We start from the raw sequence: 17,873 nt of genomic DNA on the forward strand, positions 1-17,873 counted from the left end.
ATCTGCAGATGGGCTAATACCTACTTTTGTGATGATGTTCCCCTTTACTTCTCTTCTCTGTCTCCCCCTCCCCTTTCCCCTTTCCCTCTTTTCCTGTCTGTCTTTCAAAACAGGCCTAGCCTTTCCTATAGACTCCACAAGGTTAATTCCTTTTGATAATGCCACAGTTGCATTAGGATTTTAATTTCAGGAAATCCTGGGTTATATTTCAAGTTTTGCAAGTTTCTGGTCTGGGGAGAGTGACTTAAGCTTTGAGCTTTTTCTCTCATCGAGTGTATGAACAAAATATATGAGATGTATACCTGAAGGGAGTGTCTGAATCATAGTCCATACTCAAAACATATGAATTCTCCTTCCTTTTCTCCTCAGGAGAAATAAAGTGCTTCACCATCAATTTTAATGGTAGGAAGAGAAAAAAATATAGAGAAGGAAAAATTGAATCTTCCTACTAAAGCATAAAAATGTCTTCCTTCATGAATTTATGGTTGTTAATTCCATGAGTCATAGCTTGAAGCTAAATATTGAGGGTTTCTTTTTGTTCTTGTTTTAATTCTGGGATGCCAGGGTTTTATAGAGTATTATATATTTTTCTTTAAAAATAAAATCAATTGTATAACAAAAATATAAATAAAATCTGAAGTAATCTATTATCCCCTGGAACTTTAGAGTCTCACATATGCTAAATGTAGCTGTAGATAAGCTCATCTGCTCAGCCACAGTCAGTAATAACATCTGACAAGTAGCGAAGCTTAGTCACATTTTCCACAGAGGCAGCAACAGAGCTATTCAAACCTTCAGTAACTTGAGGACCAAAACAGAAATATTCGGAGTATTTTAATCACTGAGTACCTAATCTCTACTATTCTCCAAAAATCATTTTCCAATAAATCCAGTTTTCTTTATACAGCTATGCACTTCCCAGATCCTCACCTTTGTTCTTACCAGTTCCCCTTTCCATGGATATCCTATTTCTCCATTCACACTTCCATAATCTACAAATACTCTATTCTACCATAAAGTACTATTTGATCATACTCATCCATTTTGATAACTATGACTTCTGATGTCTGGCTTTTGTTTACCATATAATAAAATATATTTTATGTATTGCTTAATTTCCCAGATTTGTATATATACCTTCCTATCAGTAAATACCATAATCATAAAATTCTAATGTCATAAGCTCTACCCTATATGTTTCTGTATTCCACATTTTATACAAAGCAGAAACACATTCGGCATACATTGAATTGGTGGTGAAAGAAGAAAATATATTTCTGGAGCTGTGCTGGTGATGGATACATATAGATTTAATGTCTAAATGTTTTTGCTTTCAGTATAGACAAGAACTTATGGAAGCCACGTTATCCTTACAAAGTCAGTAGGGAAATATGTAGCTAAATAGATATAGTATATAATATACTAAATATTGAAACAAACAGCAATTGAATAGCTAGCATAACGAATCTTCCAGATACCTAGTAAAGCATAGGCCGTTGGAAAGTTGAATTTTTACTGCCAAGATTTTAAGTGTCAACATGTAGAAAATGATTAATGAAACTTCGAAACATTTCTAAATCTCTCAGTGTTCATATTATTTTAAAGAAACATCTTCCAATGAAATATGAGCATCTGGAGGACAGATACCTTGTCTTCTCAACTCTAGGTGGATATCTCAAATTTGATCATTCATGAGAATCATGGAAGGAGCTTGTCACAAAAACTGATATTTTGGCCCACTCCCCCAGCTTCTAATTCAGTAGATCAAAGGTGGCTTCCTTAAATTTGCATGATAGTTGGCACTCCATGTGATTTTGTTATTAAGTGGTCCTTGTGCCCCATTAGAAAAATACAGGGGGACTCCTATATATTTTAATATACATTACATAATGATATGATAGACTTTAAATAAATGAATGAGTAGTTGAGTAAATTAGGAAGGAAACATAAGAAGGAGTCAAAGCGTGTATGGTAGTTTAGACATGGAAGAAAGAATGCCCATTTCTCTTGTAAATGCATATGTGGACCTTGGGTGTTTCTGTAGGAACCTGAATGTGCATGCTGGTTTATTTGTTCTAATCTTTAGGAATTTTATTTTGCAGTCTTATGTAGTATTATCTAAGGAACTAGATTTGTACATTTCCTTCTTAAATTCTTTTTAGCGGGTAAAAATGCAACACATTTTGGAGGATATACTTCTCTATATGAATATTGTCAGTCAGGGAAAAAAACATATGGTAGGCCAGTGAGCCGGGTTCAACAAGTAATGCTTATAACCACAGATGAGTTTTCAATGTTATGAACTTGTATTCAGTAGAGAGTAATTCCCAGTTACAAGCCCCTACATATCAAGGTGATTGGGAAGCAGTAGTCAGAAGGTAATTTGCAGGCAGTGGGGTACCTGCAATTGTTTACCAGGAAGGTAATAAGAAACAAAACAAAATGATACAAGGGTAATCACAACCTGTTGATTCAACCCAGCTTCACAAGAGAATAAAAGGCAACATTTCCAGTTAAAATTTTTGAAGTAAACATTGGTAGTGAAGCTTATCCAACAAATATCTAGAATATGGCATTACCAGTTAACGAATGTGTTTTTAATAAAAACAAAACAAAAACAAAAAGAACCAATGAAATAATTTTAGGTAGTCAATTTAGCTGCTCTGTATTTTTTTCTTTAAAAATTTACTTAAAGAATAGACCATGTAGTAGGTGTGTCCTTTTTATCAAGTTTATTTGGAAGGCAAAACTAAGTTATAGTACAATCACTGGGTAGATGGATACATGATAGAAAGAGCCAAACAGACCTAATTTCTTATTTGGACTGTGCAAATATAGTCTATTCAAGCCTTGTACATGAGTTTAGGCTTCACAGTTTTGAACAATGAACCTTACCATTGTATATATTTGTTGTCTGCATGCACGTGTGTATCCCCATGTGTATATTCATTTATTGGAATGAAAAGTTGGATATAAAAGGTAAAGAAATGTATAAATATATAGTGGCAGCACATTGTCTTTTGAGTTGTGTCTTTTCAAACTATGGCCTGCACCCATTTGCACGGGACTCACCTGAAGGAGTTGTTATGGCTATTGCATGTGGTCATTAAGAGGATATGACCTCCAGTTGACCTACAAGCTGAACCCAGGCAATCAGAGATCCCTCACCTCTTCTCTTGTCCTTGGACTATTCTTTCTACCCCCCTGTTCCCATGGTGGAAGTAGTTTTTTAACAAAGCAGCCTGAGTGAACAGTGTGTTGTTGAGACTATCTAGACTGTATATATGACTGAAACCACTTAAGGCCTCTATATAAACTTTTAGAGAATATTCTGGTGGGTAAGTATGGAGACATAGTCATCTTACAGCTTTCCAAGGCCAGTCTTATATGTAAGTTCCTTTGCTTATTAAAACTGCCACCTAATAATCTGAAGTGGTCTGCCTCTTTCTTTGGTCTCCAACTATGGGGGGCAATTTTTAAATCATCGATGGACTGAATATTTGTGTATCCCCCAAAATTCATTATGTTGAAACCCTAACTCCCAAAGTGATGATATTTTGAGATGGGGCCTTTAAAAGGTAATTAGGTTTAGTTAAGTCATTAGGATTGGGCCCTCATGACAGGATTAGTGGATTTATAAGAAGCACAAGAGAGCCGTCTTTCTCTTTTTCTTCTTGTGCACAAACTGGGGGAAAGCCATATGAAGACATAGTGAGAAGGCAGCTGCCTACAAGCCAGGAAGAGAGCCCTCACCAAGAAACTGACGTCTTGACTTCCCAGACTCTACAAAATGTACGAAATAAATTTCTATTGTTTAAGCCACTGAGTCTATGGTATTTTTTCATGGCAGCCCTAGCAGACCAATGCAGTAATCAGAGCTGCAAGTAGACCAGACCTTCTCCAAACTACTAAATCAGAGTTTCTGGGGCCCGGGTCCAAGGCATTTATTTTTTAAGACAATCTCAAGGTAATTTTGAATCAGAGTCAAATTTTAAAGCCACTAGCAATGCTGTAAAAATTAGGCCGACTTGGGGCACCTGGGTAGTTCAGTCAGTTAAGTGTCTGCCTTTGGCTCAGGTCATGATCCCAGGGTTTTGGGATCGAGCCCTGCATCAGTCTCCCTGCCCAGTGGGAAGTATGCCTCTCCCTCTCCAACTGCCTCTCTCCCAGCTCATCCTCTCACTCTCTCTCGCTCTCTCTCTCAAATAAATAAAAACTTTTAAAAAATGTTTAAAAAATTAGGCTAGCTCAATTATTGATCATCCAGACTAGAATACTGTTTAGAATGAAAGGGAGTGCTTTAATAGTTACACAAAGACAGGGATATTCTGAAAATGATTTGGAAAAATCAGAATATAAAGTCACTCTATATAGATAGCTTCACATTTAACTCATATTTGATTTATTTAAAGTAATTTTGTTTAATATTGTCATTCTTTTCAAATGTAGCTTCCTAGGTAAAAGTAGGGGAAAAGTGTGTGTGTGGGTATGTGTGTGAATGCTAATTCAAAATATATATTTAATTCTATTAAAAAAGCCAGCTATTGTGCTAAGCATTGAGAATGGAAAGTAAATTACAGTTACTTTGTAACTTGCTTTTTTTCTTTATTTCTTTCTCAAAATATTGGGAAAATATAAATGTTTGCCATCGTTTTCCTAACTTCTTTCAACATTTTTTATATTTTCTGATAAATTTATCAAATCAGAATATTTATAAAAATAGCTTAATGATTCAATATCTATGCAAATATTCACCAACGTGAACAAATGATTGTTTATCCATGATGATAAAATTATCCAATAATAGATGCACAGAACAAGAAGAGTTCATGATAATTCTGGCTACTTGGAGGATGTACAGAAGTGTTCTGCAGAGTAAGAGGGACCAAAGAGCAGGAACAGCCAGATTTTGTCATATCTTGTGATCTTGGACAAGGGATGTTAAAACCTGTTTGACCCAATACTATATATTTGTTTCAAATAATCAGGTAATACATTAATACTTTAAACTATAAAATTAGAATATGTTTTATATTTTTAATCTTAATAATCAATTCATCTGAAACACATTTCCAAAATTTGCTTAAGAAATAACTCATTCACTAATACTTTTTATCATTTACTGCTGAAAAATGCATAATCTGAATGAGGAAAGGCATTCTTCTCTGAAAGTGATAAGAATCTCTTCTGCTAAAAAGTACATTCCCAGCTTTTAAAAGCTACTATGTAGCAAACTAAGAATTCAGAGAAATTTCCTCAACTTGTTCAAGATAATCTACAAAAACCCTATAGCTAATGTCATGCTTAATGTGAGAAATTCAAAGCTTCTGCATTGAGATCAGGGAACAAGGTAGGATGTCCCCTCTTACCACTATTTCATTTTATTTTATTTATTTTATTTATTTTCCATCACTCTTTTATTTTTATTTATTTTTATTTTTTTAAGAGACACACAGAGAGAGAGAGCCTGCACCCCAGCTGGGGGTGAGGGACAGAGAGAGAGGGAGAGTAAGAATCCCAAGCAGGCTCCACGCCCAGCACGGAGCCAAATGTGGGGCTCAATCTCATAACCCTGACATAATGACCTGGGCTGAAATCAAGAGTTGTATGCTTAACTGACTGAGTCACCCAAGCACCCCTTCACCATTCTTTTAGAATGTCATACCAGAGGGGCACCTGGGTGGCTCAGTTGTTAAGCATCTGCTTTCCACTCAGGGCGTTATCCCAGAGTCCTAGGATCAAGCCCACATCGGGCTCCTCTGTGGGAGCCTGCTTCTTCCTCTCCCACTCCCCCTGCTTGTGTTCCCTCTTTCACTGGCTGTCTCTCTGTCAAGTAAATAAAATCTTTAAAAAAAAAAGAAAGAAAGAAAAATGTCATACCAGAAATTCTAGCTAATGCAATAAGATATTTCTTAGGAAATAAAAGCTATGCAGATTAGGAAAGAAGAAATAAAATGATCTCTGTTCACAGATGACATAACTGTATATGTAGAAAATCCTAAGGAATCAAAAACAACAACAAAATATCCTGGAACCAATCAGCATTATAGCAAGATTTTAAGATATAAAGTTAATATATAAAAATCAATCACTTTCCTATATAATAACAATGAACAAGTGGAATTTGATTTAAAAACACAATACCTTTAGTCTAACTTCCCCCCAAAAGCAATACTTATTCATAAATCTAACATAGAAGGTACAAACTTTTTATGAGGAAAACTACAAAATCCAGATAAAAGAAATAACTAAATAAATGCAGAGATATTTCTTATTCCTTAATAGGAAGACAACATCATATGTCCAGGGAAATGCAAATGAAAACAACAAGACACCACTATACCCCCAATACAATGGGTGAAATCTGGAACATTGATTACAACAAATGTTGGCTGGGATGTGGAGCAACAGCAACTCTCATTAATGCTAATGGGGATGCAAAATCGTACAGCCACTTTGGCAGTTCGGCAGTTTCTTACAAAATTAAACAGTCTCTTACCATATGATCCAGGAATCATGCTCCCTGGTATTTACTTAAGGACTTGAAAACTTAGGTTCACACAAAAAAACAGTATACAAGTAATTTATAGCAGTTTCATTCATAATTACCAAAACTTGGAAGCAACCAAGGCTTCCTTAAGTAGGTGAATGTATACACAAACTGTATATCCAAAGAATGGAATATCACCTAGCACTAAAAAGAAATGAGCTATTAAGCCATGAAAAGGCATGGAAAATCTTTAAATACCTATTACCAAATGGAAAAGACAATCTGAAAAGACTATATACACTGTATGATTCCAATTATATGACTTTTTGAAAAAGACACAATTATTAAGAAAGTATAAAAAGATCAGTGGTTGCCAGGTGTTGAGGGAGGGAGAGATAAATAGATGGAGTAGAAAAGATTTTTAAGGCAGTTAAATTATTCTGATAGTAATGTTGGATACATTTCATTATGCGTTTGTCCAAACCCATAGAAGGTACAACACTGAGTGATCCCTAATATAAACTAAGGACTTTGGGCGATAATGAGGTTCAACTTAGGTTCATCAATTATAGAAAATGCACCATTCTGATGCAGGATGTTGATTGTGGGGGAGCTGTGTGTGTGTACGGCAGAGGGGGAATAGGGAGAGGGTTCATGGTAACTGTACTTTCTTCTCAGTTTTGCTGTGGACCTAAAACTCTAAAAAAGTCTATTTAGAAGGGAAAAAAAGTTACTGTGTATCAGCTGTGTTCTAGGATACCCCACTTACAAGCATCTGGGCAATGTGTTAGAATGAGATTATCGTATACTGGGATCATATTCCTATGGCAATTTCACAGAACATTCTCCAGTTACCTATGTGCCTTTGGGGGAGGTCATAGCTAAGCACATCCACTGAACCATCCTGAAGAGGACTGTGAGTTGAAATGGGTTCTTAGATAATCATTTCTGAGAAATATGTGTCAACCCTGGACATACTGTTTTCTTTCCATAAGCAAATTGGGCTGACAAGTTTCGTCTCGCTTTGTGTTAGATGTAGCTATATTATAAAAGAGGGGATATAATGGCAATGGAACGAAATTACTGAAACTCGTATTGTCAAATAGGGCTTGTGCTGATTTCTCTTCCCCGATTCTCCTAAATGAATAACATTCAAGTTGTATAAATATATCTATCATTTACTTTGTAATGATTGATTTTACTGTTATATTTTTATATTTAGCAAATAACACTTAAATGATTTCATTGTAAAACATTATCCTGGACAATAATCTCAAACTTCTACACACCAGAGGCAAGTCCCATTTATAATGTATTCTTTTTAGAACATCTTTATTTTTTTTTCAAATATTAGAAAGTATATGTTTCTTTCATAAAATATTTTCATAAATTCTTATTCATTTCTGCATCAATTCAATTCCTTCTTATATAATTATCATATGTGATAAAACATTGTTCTTTTTAATAAGGATGCTTGAGGCTTTTCCATATGCATGAATTAGATGAATCATTTATTACCATATTATTATCATTTCTTTTGATAAGAATAATTTTCAGTTTTATTTAGCTTCAGGAAAATTTTCCTGAACTCCCTCAATTAAAAATTCACAAATATTGAAAGTTGTGAGATTGCTTTTCCTGGTTCCTGAGGCTCTCCTCTCAAAGTCATTATACATACAATTTGGTAAAACAAAAATACTGCTTCAGTGTTCTGTGTTCAAACTGATTGACGAATCCCTTCCACTTCTAAAAGACTATTTTTAACTTGAATATACAACCCTATTTTCTCTCATTATATCAATATACTGTCTGTAAAAGTGTTTGTTAAACTCTGTAGTTAGCAGTTATTATAACTGGCATTGTCTTATGAATTGCACTGCTAACCAATTGTGTGTTTGGTTGAAGCCATTGGTGCCTTTCTCAAAAAGTGACATGATCCATGGGGCACCTGGGGGGCTCAGTAGGTTAAGCCTCTGACTTTGGCTCAGGTCATGATCTCAAGGTTCTGGGATCTTATGATCCTGTGTTGGGCAGCGTGCTCAGCAGGGAGTCTCCTTGTCCCTCTCCCTCTGCCCCTCCCCACACTTGTGCTTGCTCTCTCTCTCTCTCTCTCAGTCTCTCTCTAATAAATAAATAATTATTTTTTAAAAAAAGTGACATGATCCAAATATTTTTTAAATAGTAAAAAGGTAGTTGTTAAACGTTGACCTATGTGTGGAGTAGCAAATGTGTTTTTTTGTATATTTATATGTATATATAATATAAATGTAAATACATATATGCCTATATGTGTATACTTATTTATAATACAGCTTATCTACATGAGGACTTTTTTAATAACACAGTTAATAGTCTTTGATCCTCTGGAAAATGTGTTTCGGTTTTTAAATTTAAGGCTCTATTGACAAAGCTATCAAATTTATATGTACCTATGTTTGATACAAATAGAGATATAACACATAACATTTTTTATATCTTTATTGAATCCAAGTACAAGTTCATAAAAAGGTACCTTTAATGTCTCCTTTGGCACTATGAAATCAAGAATGTGACTTTTACATGGGATTTTTGGAATCAATTTCATCACTTTATTTTTGCCTAGGTACTTAGATCTAGTTCTTATTGAAGTTGTTATTTCCTGATAAAATTAGTGACTTTCTTAATCTTGATAAATGTTAAAATGACTCCTGCCTACAATTCTTCAATGTTTTCCATCATCAAACTTTGACAACCCTGTCAGGAAGCTATGTAAATTGTTCTGTAAAGAGGAAAATTAACCTCTTCTTAAATCATCTCATCTGACACTTGTGAGGAGCACAACTTGTGAAATATTTAGTAATCCAGCAGAGGGGCAAGTTGGGCTGTGTGGCTTCCCTCCAGGGCACCCCAAGGAACACAAAGAAACAGGCATCTTAATTGCCATGAATAAGATGGTTTGCGACCTGTGGTTTTAAATAAAGGATTCGATGAGATGGTTTTAGTAAAATTTTTAAGGTACTGTTTGTCTCAGAAGACTGGCTTTCTAATGAAAATATTTCATTTAAAAATGCACTTCTTAAAACAGAAAGAAAAAATATATCTGTGCTGCTTCTCATTTAATATATAATCCATAGTGTTTTGTTTAAAATATGTATTACAGGAGTTATTAGAACTGCCTTACACAATATGGACAGAGAAGCCAGAGAACACTATTCGGTGGTCATTCAAGCCAAAGACATGGCTGGGCAAGTTGGAGGGCTTTCTGGATCAACAACGGTCAACATCACCCTCACTGATGTCAATGACAACCCCCCACGGTTTCCTCAGAGTATGTACTTGTCTCTTATGATTTACATTTATCATTCTTCATTTGCATAAAACAAAATGAAGTACTTAAATATATAATGTCATATTACTATTATCTTAAATGGGAATATTTTGTTTTTGTGCTACATGGTTTCCCTTCTGTACACAAGAGTACAGAAATCCCTCCACTTACTGTCTCCTAAACCTGGTGGATAATTGCCGCCACGTTAAAAAAAAAGTGTTTCAGTTTGCATTACAGTTAAATATTAAAAATGATATAGTGGTACTAAGTACCACTAAGTATCTTTTGTATTTGCTAAAGCAGTTATGTATTACTAAGGTATACAGGGAGAGACCCAAAATACATGCTGATGGTGACATTCTACTCTTGCAAAAAAAATAAATAAATAAATTACATATGTGCTTTCGGTGACTGAAATTGAAAAAAAAACAAATCTTCATGTTAAGAATAAATGCTCTCCACATCCACCCCCCACCAACACACGCGCACATACACAAAACACCCCACAGCAAAGTGCAGCTAATACGATAAGGTGGGCTCTCAGTAGAATATGAACCTTGTGAATGGAGGGCACAAACTTTCAGACAATTCAGAGGGAAAGGTGTCAGTTCTGTGAGTTTGAAAAAAAAAAGGTGTTTATGACATCCTTAGAATGGAAAGAAGTATATTTCAGTATTTCTAATGTGGCAGAAATTGTGGATGACATTTGATAGAATAATCTTTAATTATAAAAATCCTGTAGGGGTGCTATCCCTTATGTCCTTTTGACACATGATGTTTAAAAACTGCAATAAAGTAGACACCATGGTATGTCAATACAAGTTTTATGAAATGCCTTCCCCTGCCCTATCTCTTAATATTTCTCTTGGTACACTCCAGGCTTAGCCACGATGGAATACTGCCTGTTCCCAAACATAAAAGCCTTGCACATTCTTAATTCAATGCAGAATTTTCCATACTCATTTCTGTTTCAAATTCTTGTTATAATTTTCTCCGAGATTTGTTGCATAATTAACAGTTAATCGATTCTTATTTCCTGTTACATGGCACTTTCATGTTATATTTATTTCCATAGGTACATATGGCTTCTACTACTATGAGTCTCTCTAAGTAAGAATGATGCTTAAATTGTCTATGTAACCTTAAAGGTTCAGATCAGTGCCCAGCCCTTGATAAATGATTGCTAGATGAATGAGTGAATGAGTTGAATTTAAATACTCTTTTAAACTTCCATTGTTAAAAGGCATACAAGTGAAGTTCATAGTTAGGTAACATCAATTTAAAATATTGGTTTTAGAGATGGGGTTCCTGGGTGGCACTGTTGTTTGAGCATCCAACTCTTGGTTTCCACTCAGGTCCTGATCTCAGGGTCATGAGATTGAGCTCTGAGTTGGGCTCCACGCTCAGCATGGACTCTGCTTGAGACTCTCTCTTCCTTTGCCCCTCCCCCCTGGCTAAAATGAATAAATCTTTAAAAAATATATATTGGCTTTAGCGATAGAATATATGGCCTGATTCATTCATGTGTCCTTTGCTCTATGAAGAAAGTAGGTTTATTATAAATCATAGAGAAGTTCACATTACATTAAACCACAAAGTTCAATTCTATCATTTTACAAATTACAGTGCATTTTTGTTTTTATTTTATCACTTAGTTCACACAATGTGCATATACACATATACCCCTCTATGAGTGCTATTCTTTTATAGGATAAAGAAACTAAAGTTCAAAGATTTTTTTAATTTAATGAGCAATAATGCTAACCTCAACTGGACATAAACTTTATTACAGTTTACAAAGGCAACTTGTCTACCTTATTTTCAAATAGATACTATCACTGCTATTTTAAAGATATATATATTAATATTACAGTTCTTAATAGAATGAAACTTAAGGGATACACTACAAAGATTCAATAAATTCTTGGTCATGATACAAATAGAATCTCTCACTCTCTCTCCCTCCTTCTCTCCATAAACTAATTTTTTAGATTTATGAGTCCATTACAGTTGATTTTAAAAATCAACAGAAAATTGTACTTGTAATAAATATGGAGAAATTATTCCTAATTTTATTCTTTTGATTAATAGCAGGGTTATTTTGAAACACCAGTTTATGGGGAAAACTATTATTTTACCTTATGAGGAAAGAGAATAAATGTGCACTCTCTGAGTGAACTCAACCTATCTTAGGAGGTCTACATTTCTTCAGTCAGGAGCAGTCTATGCAGAATGACAGGCAGATGCCGACCCTGCCACACTGACATGTGCTTAGGGTTTTGAAACGGAGCCAGTACACACCCAGAACCTCACACTCTGACTTGCTTAAGAGATACTTTAATCTGTACTCATATTGCATTAAACACAATGCTACTTTCAGAATAATTAGTATCACCTTGACAAGAGTGGCTTGCAGTAAACTATTTTTTAATTTACCTCTAAGCATCATAACTCATCAAATGGCTACATATATAATGGGAAACTATAAATGCTTGGAGAAAAAAGAGATACATTATGAGTGCTTATGTTCATGAAGCACCATGAAATGCACAAATCTTTATACAATTCAACTTATGTAAAGAATATATCCAGTCATCAAATGGATCCAGTAGTTTGTTTCTCTGAAGATGTGATGTTTTTACAGGTCTCCTTCTGACTTCTTTCTCATTTCACCTGTATCAAGCAGTTATTTTTCTTACACCACTACTGTGATTAACTTTAGTATAAACATCTGCACACAAAACTTTGCAAAAATATTCCTTCAAAGCGTTTTTCCCCATTTTTTTTTCTTTCTTCTGTTAACCTACCATGCCCAGAGGAAGATTTTTATATCTTGTACTTTAATTTAAAGTTATCACTATATTTTTAATTTGAAATAAATTGACTCTAAGTTTTTGAAAACTAGGAAATGAACTAGACTGATAATTTCCTTTATGAAGACTTTACACTAGGTAGTTGCAAAACCAGTGGCCTAGGATGCAAGACAAATAAAGATCCAGACTGCCTGTCCCTGTCAGGGAGGCAGAGGGCAGAATAGAGACCAGTTGGTACATGCCCAACTGAGAGGACAGCCACTGATCAATTATACATAACGCATACATGTGGCCAGGAAAAATGTTAAGAAAGGGAGCCACTTGCAAGATTCAGAGTGGAAGAACAAATCAACCTTTCTATGGCTTGAGTATTTACTTAAAGGAGCCAAGCGATACCTAGTTCTCCTTCACAGAAAAATATTGGGGTGTAAGTTTCCTTGATATTAGTCCTTCTGTTGAAAGGAATGTATTCCACTTCTTAAGATTCTTGCAATGCCCCTTTCTGGTTTTAACTATGTTACTGTTATATTGCAGTTTTTGCTTAATTTATTCTTAGGTAGGTAAAAAATCACTGACCTTCACTATTCTGATAAATAATATGCACATAAAATTCAGTAACTTACATGAAAATTCATAAGGCAGACTTTCTGCACTCTAAATAAAAGGATCTGTATTTTTACAGCTGCCTTTGAATAAGTAAGAATGAATAACCTATTTGGGGAAAGAGAAAAAAAAAAAACATGTCAAATAATCACCATAAAATGGTAAGAACTTGATTATTTAAAAAAACTTCCCCCAAGAACTTGAAATTCATGCAAAATTGTACATCATCCAACAGCTTTAGCTCACTTGTGACTAGAGTTGATATAATGCTGTGAAATATTTGGAAAATCAAGGCCTAAAAATTCAATAGATGGCAGTATTTTCTATAATACTAAGAATTAAAATGTTTACTTATTTGAGTAAATCTTAATTTTGGTGAAAATTAAATATCACTGATGAATATATTGATGTTGTTATGATTTTTTTGATAGCAAAATATTTTAGAGGAAAGGCCATTACTTTCAGTTTACTATTTACATTTTCATGAAAAGAAATCTAAATGGCATATAATATATTCAACATTAATATTTTATTTGAAACAGGAATTGAAAGAAACAAAATAAGAAAGCTTCTTTGATCAATCAAAATGTGAAGTGTATGTTTTAATTACCAGCAAGTTGACATTTCTGTAGTGTATTTTAAAAATGATATCTAGTCCATTTTTTCTTTTTCTTCAAGTGTTTATTTAAATTCACTACAATATTTAAATAACACTATAATATTATTTTCAGGTGTAGGATTCAGTGATTCCTTACTTACACACTACACCCAGTGCTCATCAAAAGTGCCATTCTTAATGCCCATCACCCATTTAAAGCATCCCCACCCACCTCACCTCTAGTAACCCTCAGTTCTCTATAGTTCAGAGTTGGTTTTGTGGTTTGCCTTTCTCGTTTCTTTCTTATGTTCATTTGTTTTGTTTCTTATATCTCACATATGAGTGAAATCATATGGTATTTCTCTTTCTCTGACTTATTTTGCTTAACATAATACTCTCTACTTCCATCCACATCATTGCAAATGGCAAGATTTCTGTATTTTTTATGGCTGAGTAATATTCCTGTGTGTGTGTGTGCGTGTGTGTGTGTGTGTGTGTGTGTGTGTGTATAACACTTTATCCATTCATCAGTCTATCCCCTGATGGGCATTTGGGCTCTTTCCATAATTTGGCTATTGTTGGTAATGCTGCTATCAACATTGGGGTGCATGTTTCCCTTCGAATCTGTATTTTTGTATCCTTTGGTTAAATACCTACTAGTATAATTGCTGGATTGTAGGGTAGCTCTATTTTCAACTTTTTGAGGAAACTCCATACTGTTTTCCAGAGTGGTTGCACCAGTTTGCATTCCCACCAACAGTATAAGAGGTTCCCACTTTCTCCACATCCTCGCCAACATCTGTTTTTCCACCCGGTATTGATTTTAGCCATTGTGACAGGTGGGGGTAATATCATTTTAGTCTGGTTACCGGTATATATTTTGAAACTTGCTGAGAGTTTTTCTGAATGTCAGTATGTATTTCATTGAGATAGTGTCCTTATGTACTTTAAAAGAAGGTAAATTCTGCAGCTTCATACTTAGTTTTCCACATATGTAAATTAGTTCAAGTTTATTCATTGTGCCTTTCAACTTTCTACATCCATACAGAATTTTTGTTTGTCAGCGATTAAGAGATATATGTTAATGTATCTCACCATTTCACTGCATTTTTCTATTTATTCTTTTATTTTCTTTTGGTTTTGGGGTTTTATTTTAGATATAGTTTGAAATCATGTTACTGGATGCACAAGGCAAGATATCTTCCTCTTGTATTAAAAATGTTTCATTGTGGAACATCTCTCTAATAATCCTCTAAAACTTAAAGTCCATTTTATCTGTAATATAACTGTACCAGATTTTTTTAATTTTTGATTAATGGTTAGATGGTATAATGTTTTCCATCATTTTATTTTCAAAGTATATTATTTTTATTTTTAAAAGTTTCATATGAGCCAAAAAAAAATTTCATATGAGCCACTAAACTAAGTTTCTGCTATTGTTTTGTTTTATTTTAATCTTGTTTCACAATATCTATTGTTTATTTTGATTTAATGTACTTGCAATTAATATAATTACTCATATATTTCTGTTCAAGTCTACCATCTTGCTATTTGTTTATTTTTTAAAATTTTTCCCTTTTTTCTTTTCTTACATTCTTTGAATTAGTAATGTATTTCACTGCCTTCATTTTCTCCTTTAGTAACAATTTATTTTACTTCTATTTTTTGTTAGTATTTGCTCTGGATATTACTATTTATTTTATTCTACCTTAAATTATAATTTTATCATTTGAAACAAATAGAACAACTTTAAAACTGTTTAACCCTGTTACATTGATTTTTTTTCTATTTTGCCATCTTAGATATTAAATGCTACAATAAATTGTTATTTTTCTTGTGTTAAATAGTAAATAATAATTGTTAAGTCAATAATAATTTATCCTTTTTGGTGGCATTTCTTCTTCCCTGGATTGCTGTGTTTAGAAAGGAAATTCTAAACTTTCTTAAAATATCCCTTTCTGGTTTTCCTTTAGTACTGGTCTAGTGTCAATGAATTCTTTCCTTTTTTTTTTTTAAACTTATAATTTTTCTTACTGTTTTTAGAGGGCATTTCCACTGGGAGTAGAACTCTAATTTAAAGGATTTTTCTCATTTTAGTAAAATGATGCAATTTAATAGTCTGCTGACTACCATCTTGTCTGTTGAAAATCAATTATCAGTCTTTTATTGTTTTGCTCTAGATTAGTTTATTCTACTTTAATTGATCTTTCTTATTTTAAGTATTCTTATTTGTATTTGATATTCAAGAGTTTAACTATGGTGAACCTAAGAGGTACTTGCTTTAAAAAAAAAATCTGCTTTTCGGTTAAAAGGAATTTTTAAGCTATCTTTTGTTAGTGCTAGAAAATTTTGGTCAGTATTTATTCAAATGTTTCTCTTATTTTGTTTTATTACTTCTGGTTATGTGAAGCATCCATGCTAGGCTTTCTAGCTGTGTACCATAAATCTGTTATTTTTTCCCTCTGTGTGCTTACTTATTATTTTTATCTCTCTCTTTTTTAACCTGGATATTTTATATTGGCCTACATTCTAGTAAAATGATCTCCTTTCCCACTGTGTTTATTCTCGAATAACTTGTCTATGAAAGCTATTATGTGCATACCTCAGCATTGAAATATTTTAGTTCTATAATTTTTACTTCGGTTATTAAATATATATTACTGGTATGTGCTAAAATTCTTTTTTTTTCCACGTTTTTAAACTTTAATCATGATCATTTCAAAACTCTTTTCTAATAATTCTAACATCAACATCATATCTGGGTATTTTTATTGATTGTTTCCTTTTTGGTTTTGATAATTTTCCTATTTGAAGCATGCTTTGGAATTATTGATTGAAGATTATTTATAAACACTTACAGAAGTCCCTGACTATGTCATGTTCCCCCAAAGAGAGTTATTTTCTTGCAGATACATGGAATTTTGTTTACCTATATTAGTTAGATTTTCTTAGAACTGCTTTGTTCCATTTTCCTCATTCCTGGGAAGTAGCTCTTATTCCTAAACACTAATTTTTCTCTAGTATCAACTGAAGCATTTACCAGCTCTGATTCTTGGTGTCTCCTGGCTGCTGAAATCTCTATTAGCTCTTTTGTCTTCCAGCTTTGCTTTGTCTTGGTTTCTTGCCGTCTCCACATATGAACATGCTGTATATACATCTGCAATCATCACAGGAATATTGCTTCACATTTTTAGGACTATTTCTCTGATGTTTCTTCTATGTCTTTATTCTTATTTGAGCTACTATGCCAGCCCTGAACCTCCACCTCTGTCCACAAACTAATTGTTGCTTGGATTCCTTCCCTAGCACTGCATATTTTAAAAATGCCATGAGTCATTGTCAATAAAAAATTCATACTGTTGGGACACCTGGGTGGCTCAGTCGGTTAAGCACCTGCCTTTGGCTCAGTTCATGATCCCAGGGTCCTGAGATTGAGTCCCAAGTCTGGTCCCTGGCTCAGTGGGAGCCTGCTTCTCCCTGCCCACCCCCCACTCATACACTCTCTTTATCTCTCTCTCTCTCTCTCTCTAATAAATAAATAAAATCTTTTAAAAAATATATTGTTGTTCTTACTTTCTCTCTAGGATCATATCTCATCCAGGCCTTTTTACATTGAATACTCTCCAATGACTTGAAATAGTCATTGTATGTATACTGTGCAGTTTCTGTAGCTATATTCCAGATACCTATCACTTCACCATCTTGATTGGAATGACCAACCCACTGAAGTTTAAATTGAAAGAACATGAATGATACGTGAATAGTATGTCAACTTGATATTCAATATGGTTAGTCTGAAAGTATAAATTCAAAAGGAAGCTGTAATTCTCAAATTAACTGTAAAACCTGCAAGTTATCGGTCTGTTATAAATATTTTTTCATTCTACTTTGTAGAGACAGAGTGCGTTTATTTAATGTTATGAGATTTAGTATATAAAATAATAATTGAAAATTATTATGTGCTTATGCCATTAAACAGGGTACAAATACCTTTAGGGCATATTCTTTCATACAAGGTAATAACTATAAATAAATAAGACTGTGGTATTCCTTTAATTTTAA

At 33.7% G+C, this 17,873-nt stretch overlaps 1 protein-coding gene across 4 annotated transcripts in view; it reads left to right on the forward strand.

The window, feature by feature from the left end:
• Nucleotides 1-17,873, forward strand: part of CDH18 (cadherin 18) — a 478,586-nt gene that overhangs the window by 359,399 nt on the left and 101,314 nt on the right. For all 4 annotated transcript variants that reach the window (XM_019802760.2, XM_034657069.1, XM_034657070.1 and 1 more), the window contains one exon: nucleotides 9,630-9,797. In XM_019802760.2, coding sequence (XP_019658319.1) covers nucleotides 9,630-9,797 — 168 coding nt within the window. The remainder of the gene's footprint in view (nucleotides 1-9,629; nucleotides 9,798-17,873) is intronic.

The sequence above is a fragment of the Ailuropoda melanoleuca genome, chromosome 3 (genome assembly GCF_002007445.2).
Source record: "Ailuropoda melanoleuca isolate Jingjing chromosome 3, ASM200744v2, whole genome shotgun sequence".
Classification (NCBI taxonomy): Eukaryota; Metazoa; Chordata; class Mammalia; order Carnivora; family Ursidae; genus Ailuropoda; species Ailuropoda melanoleuca.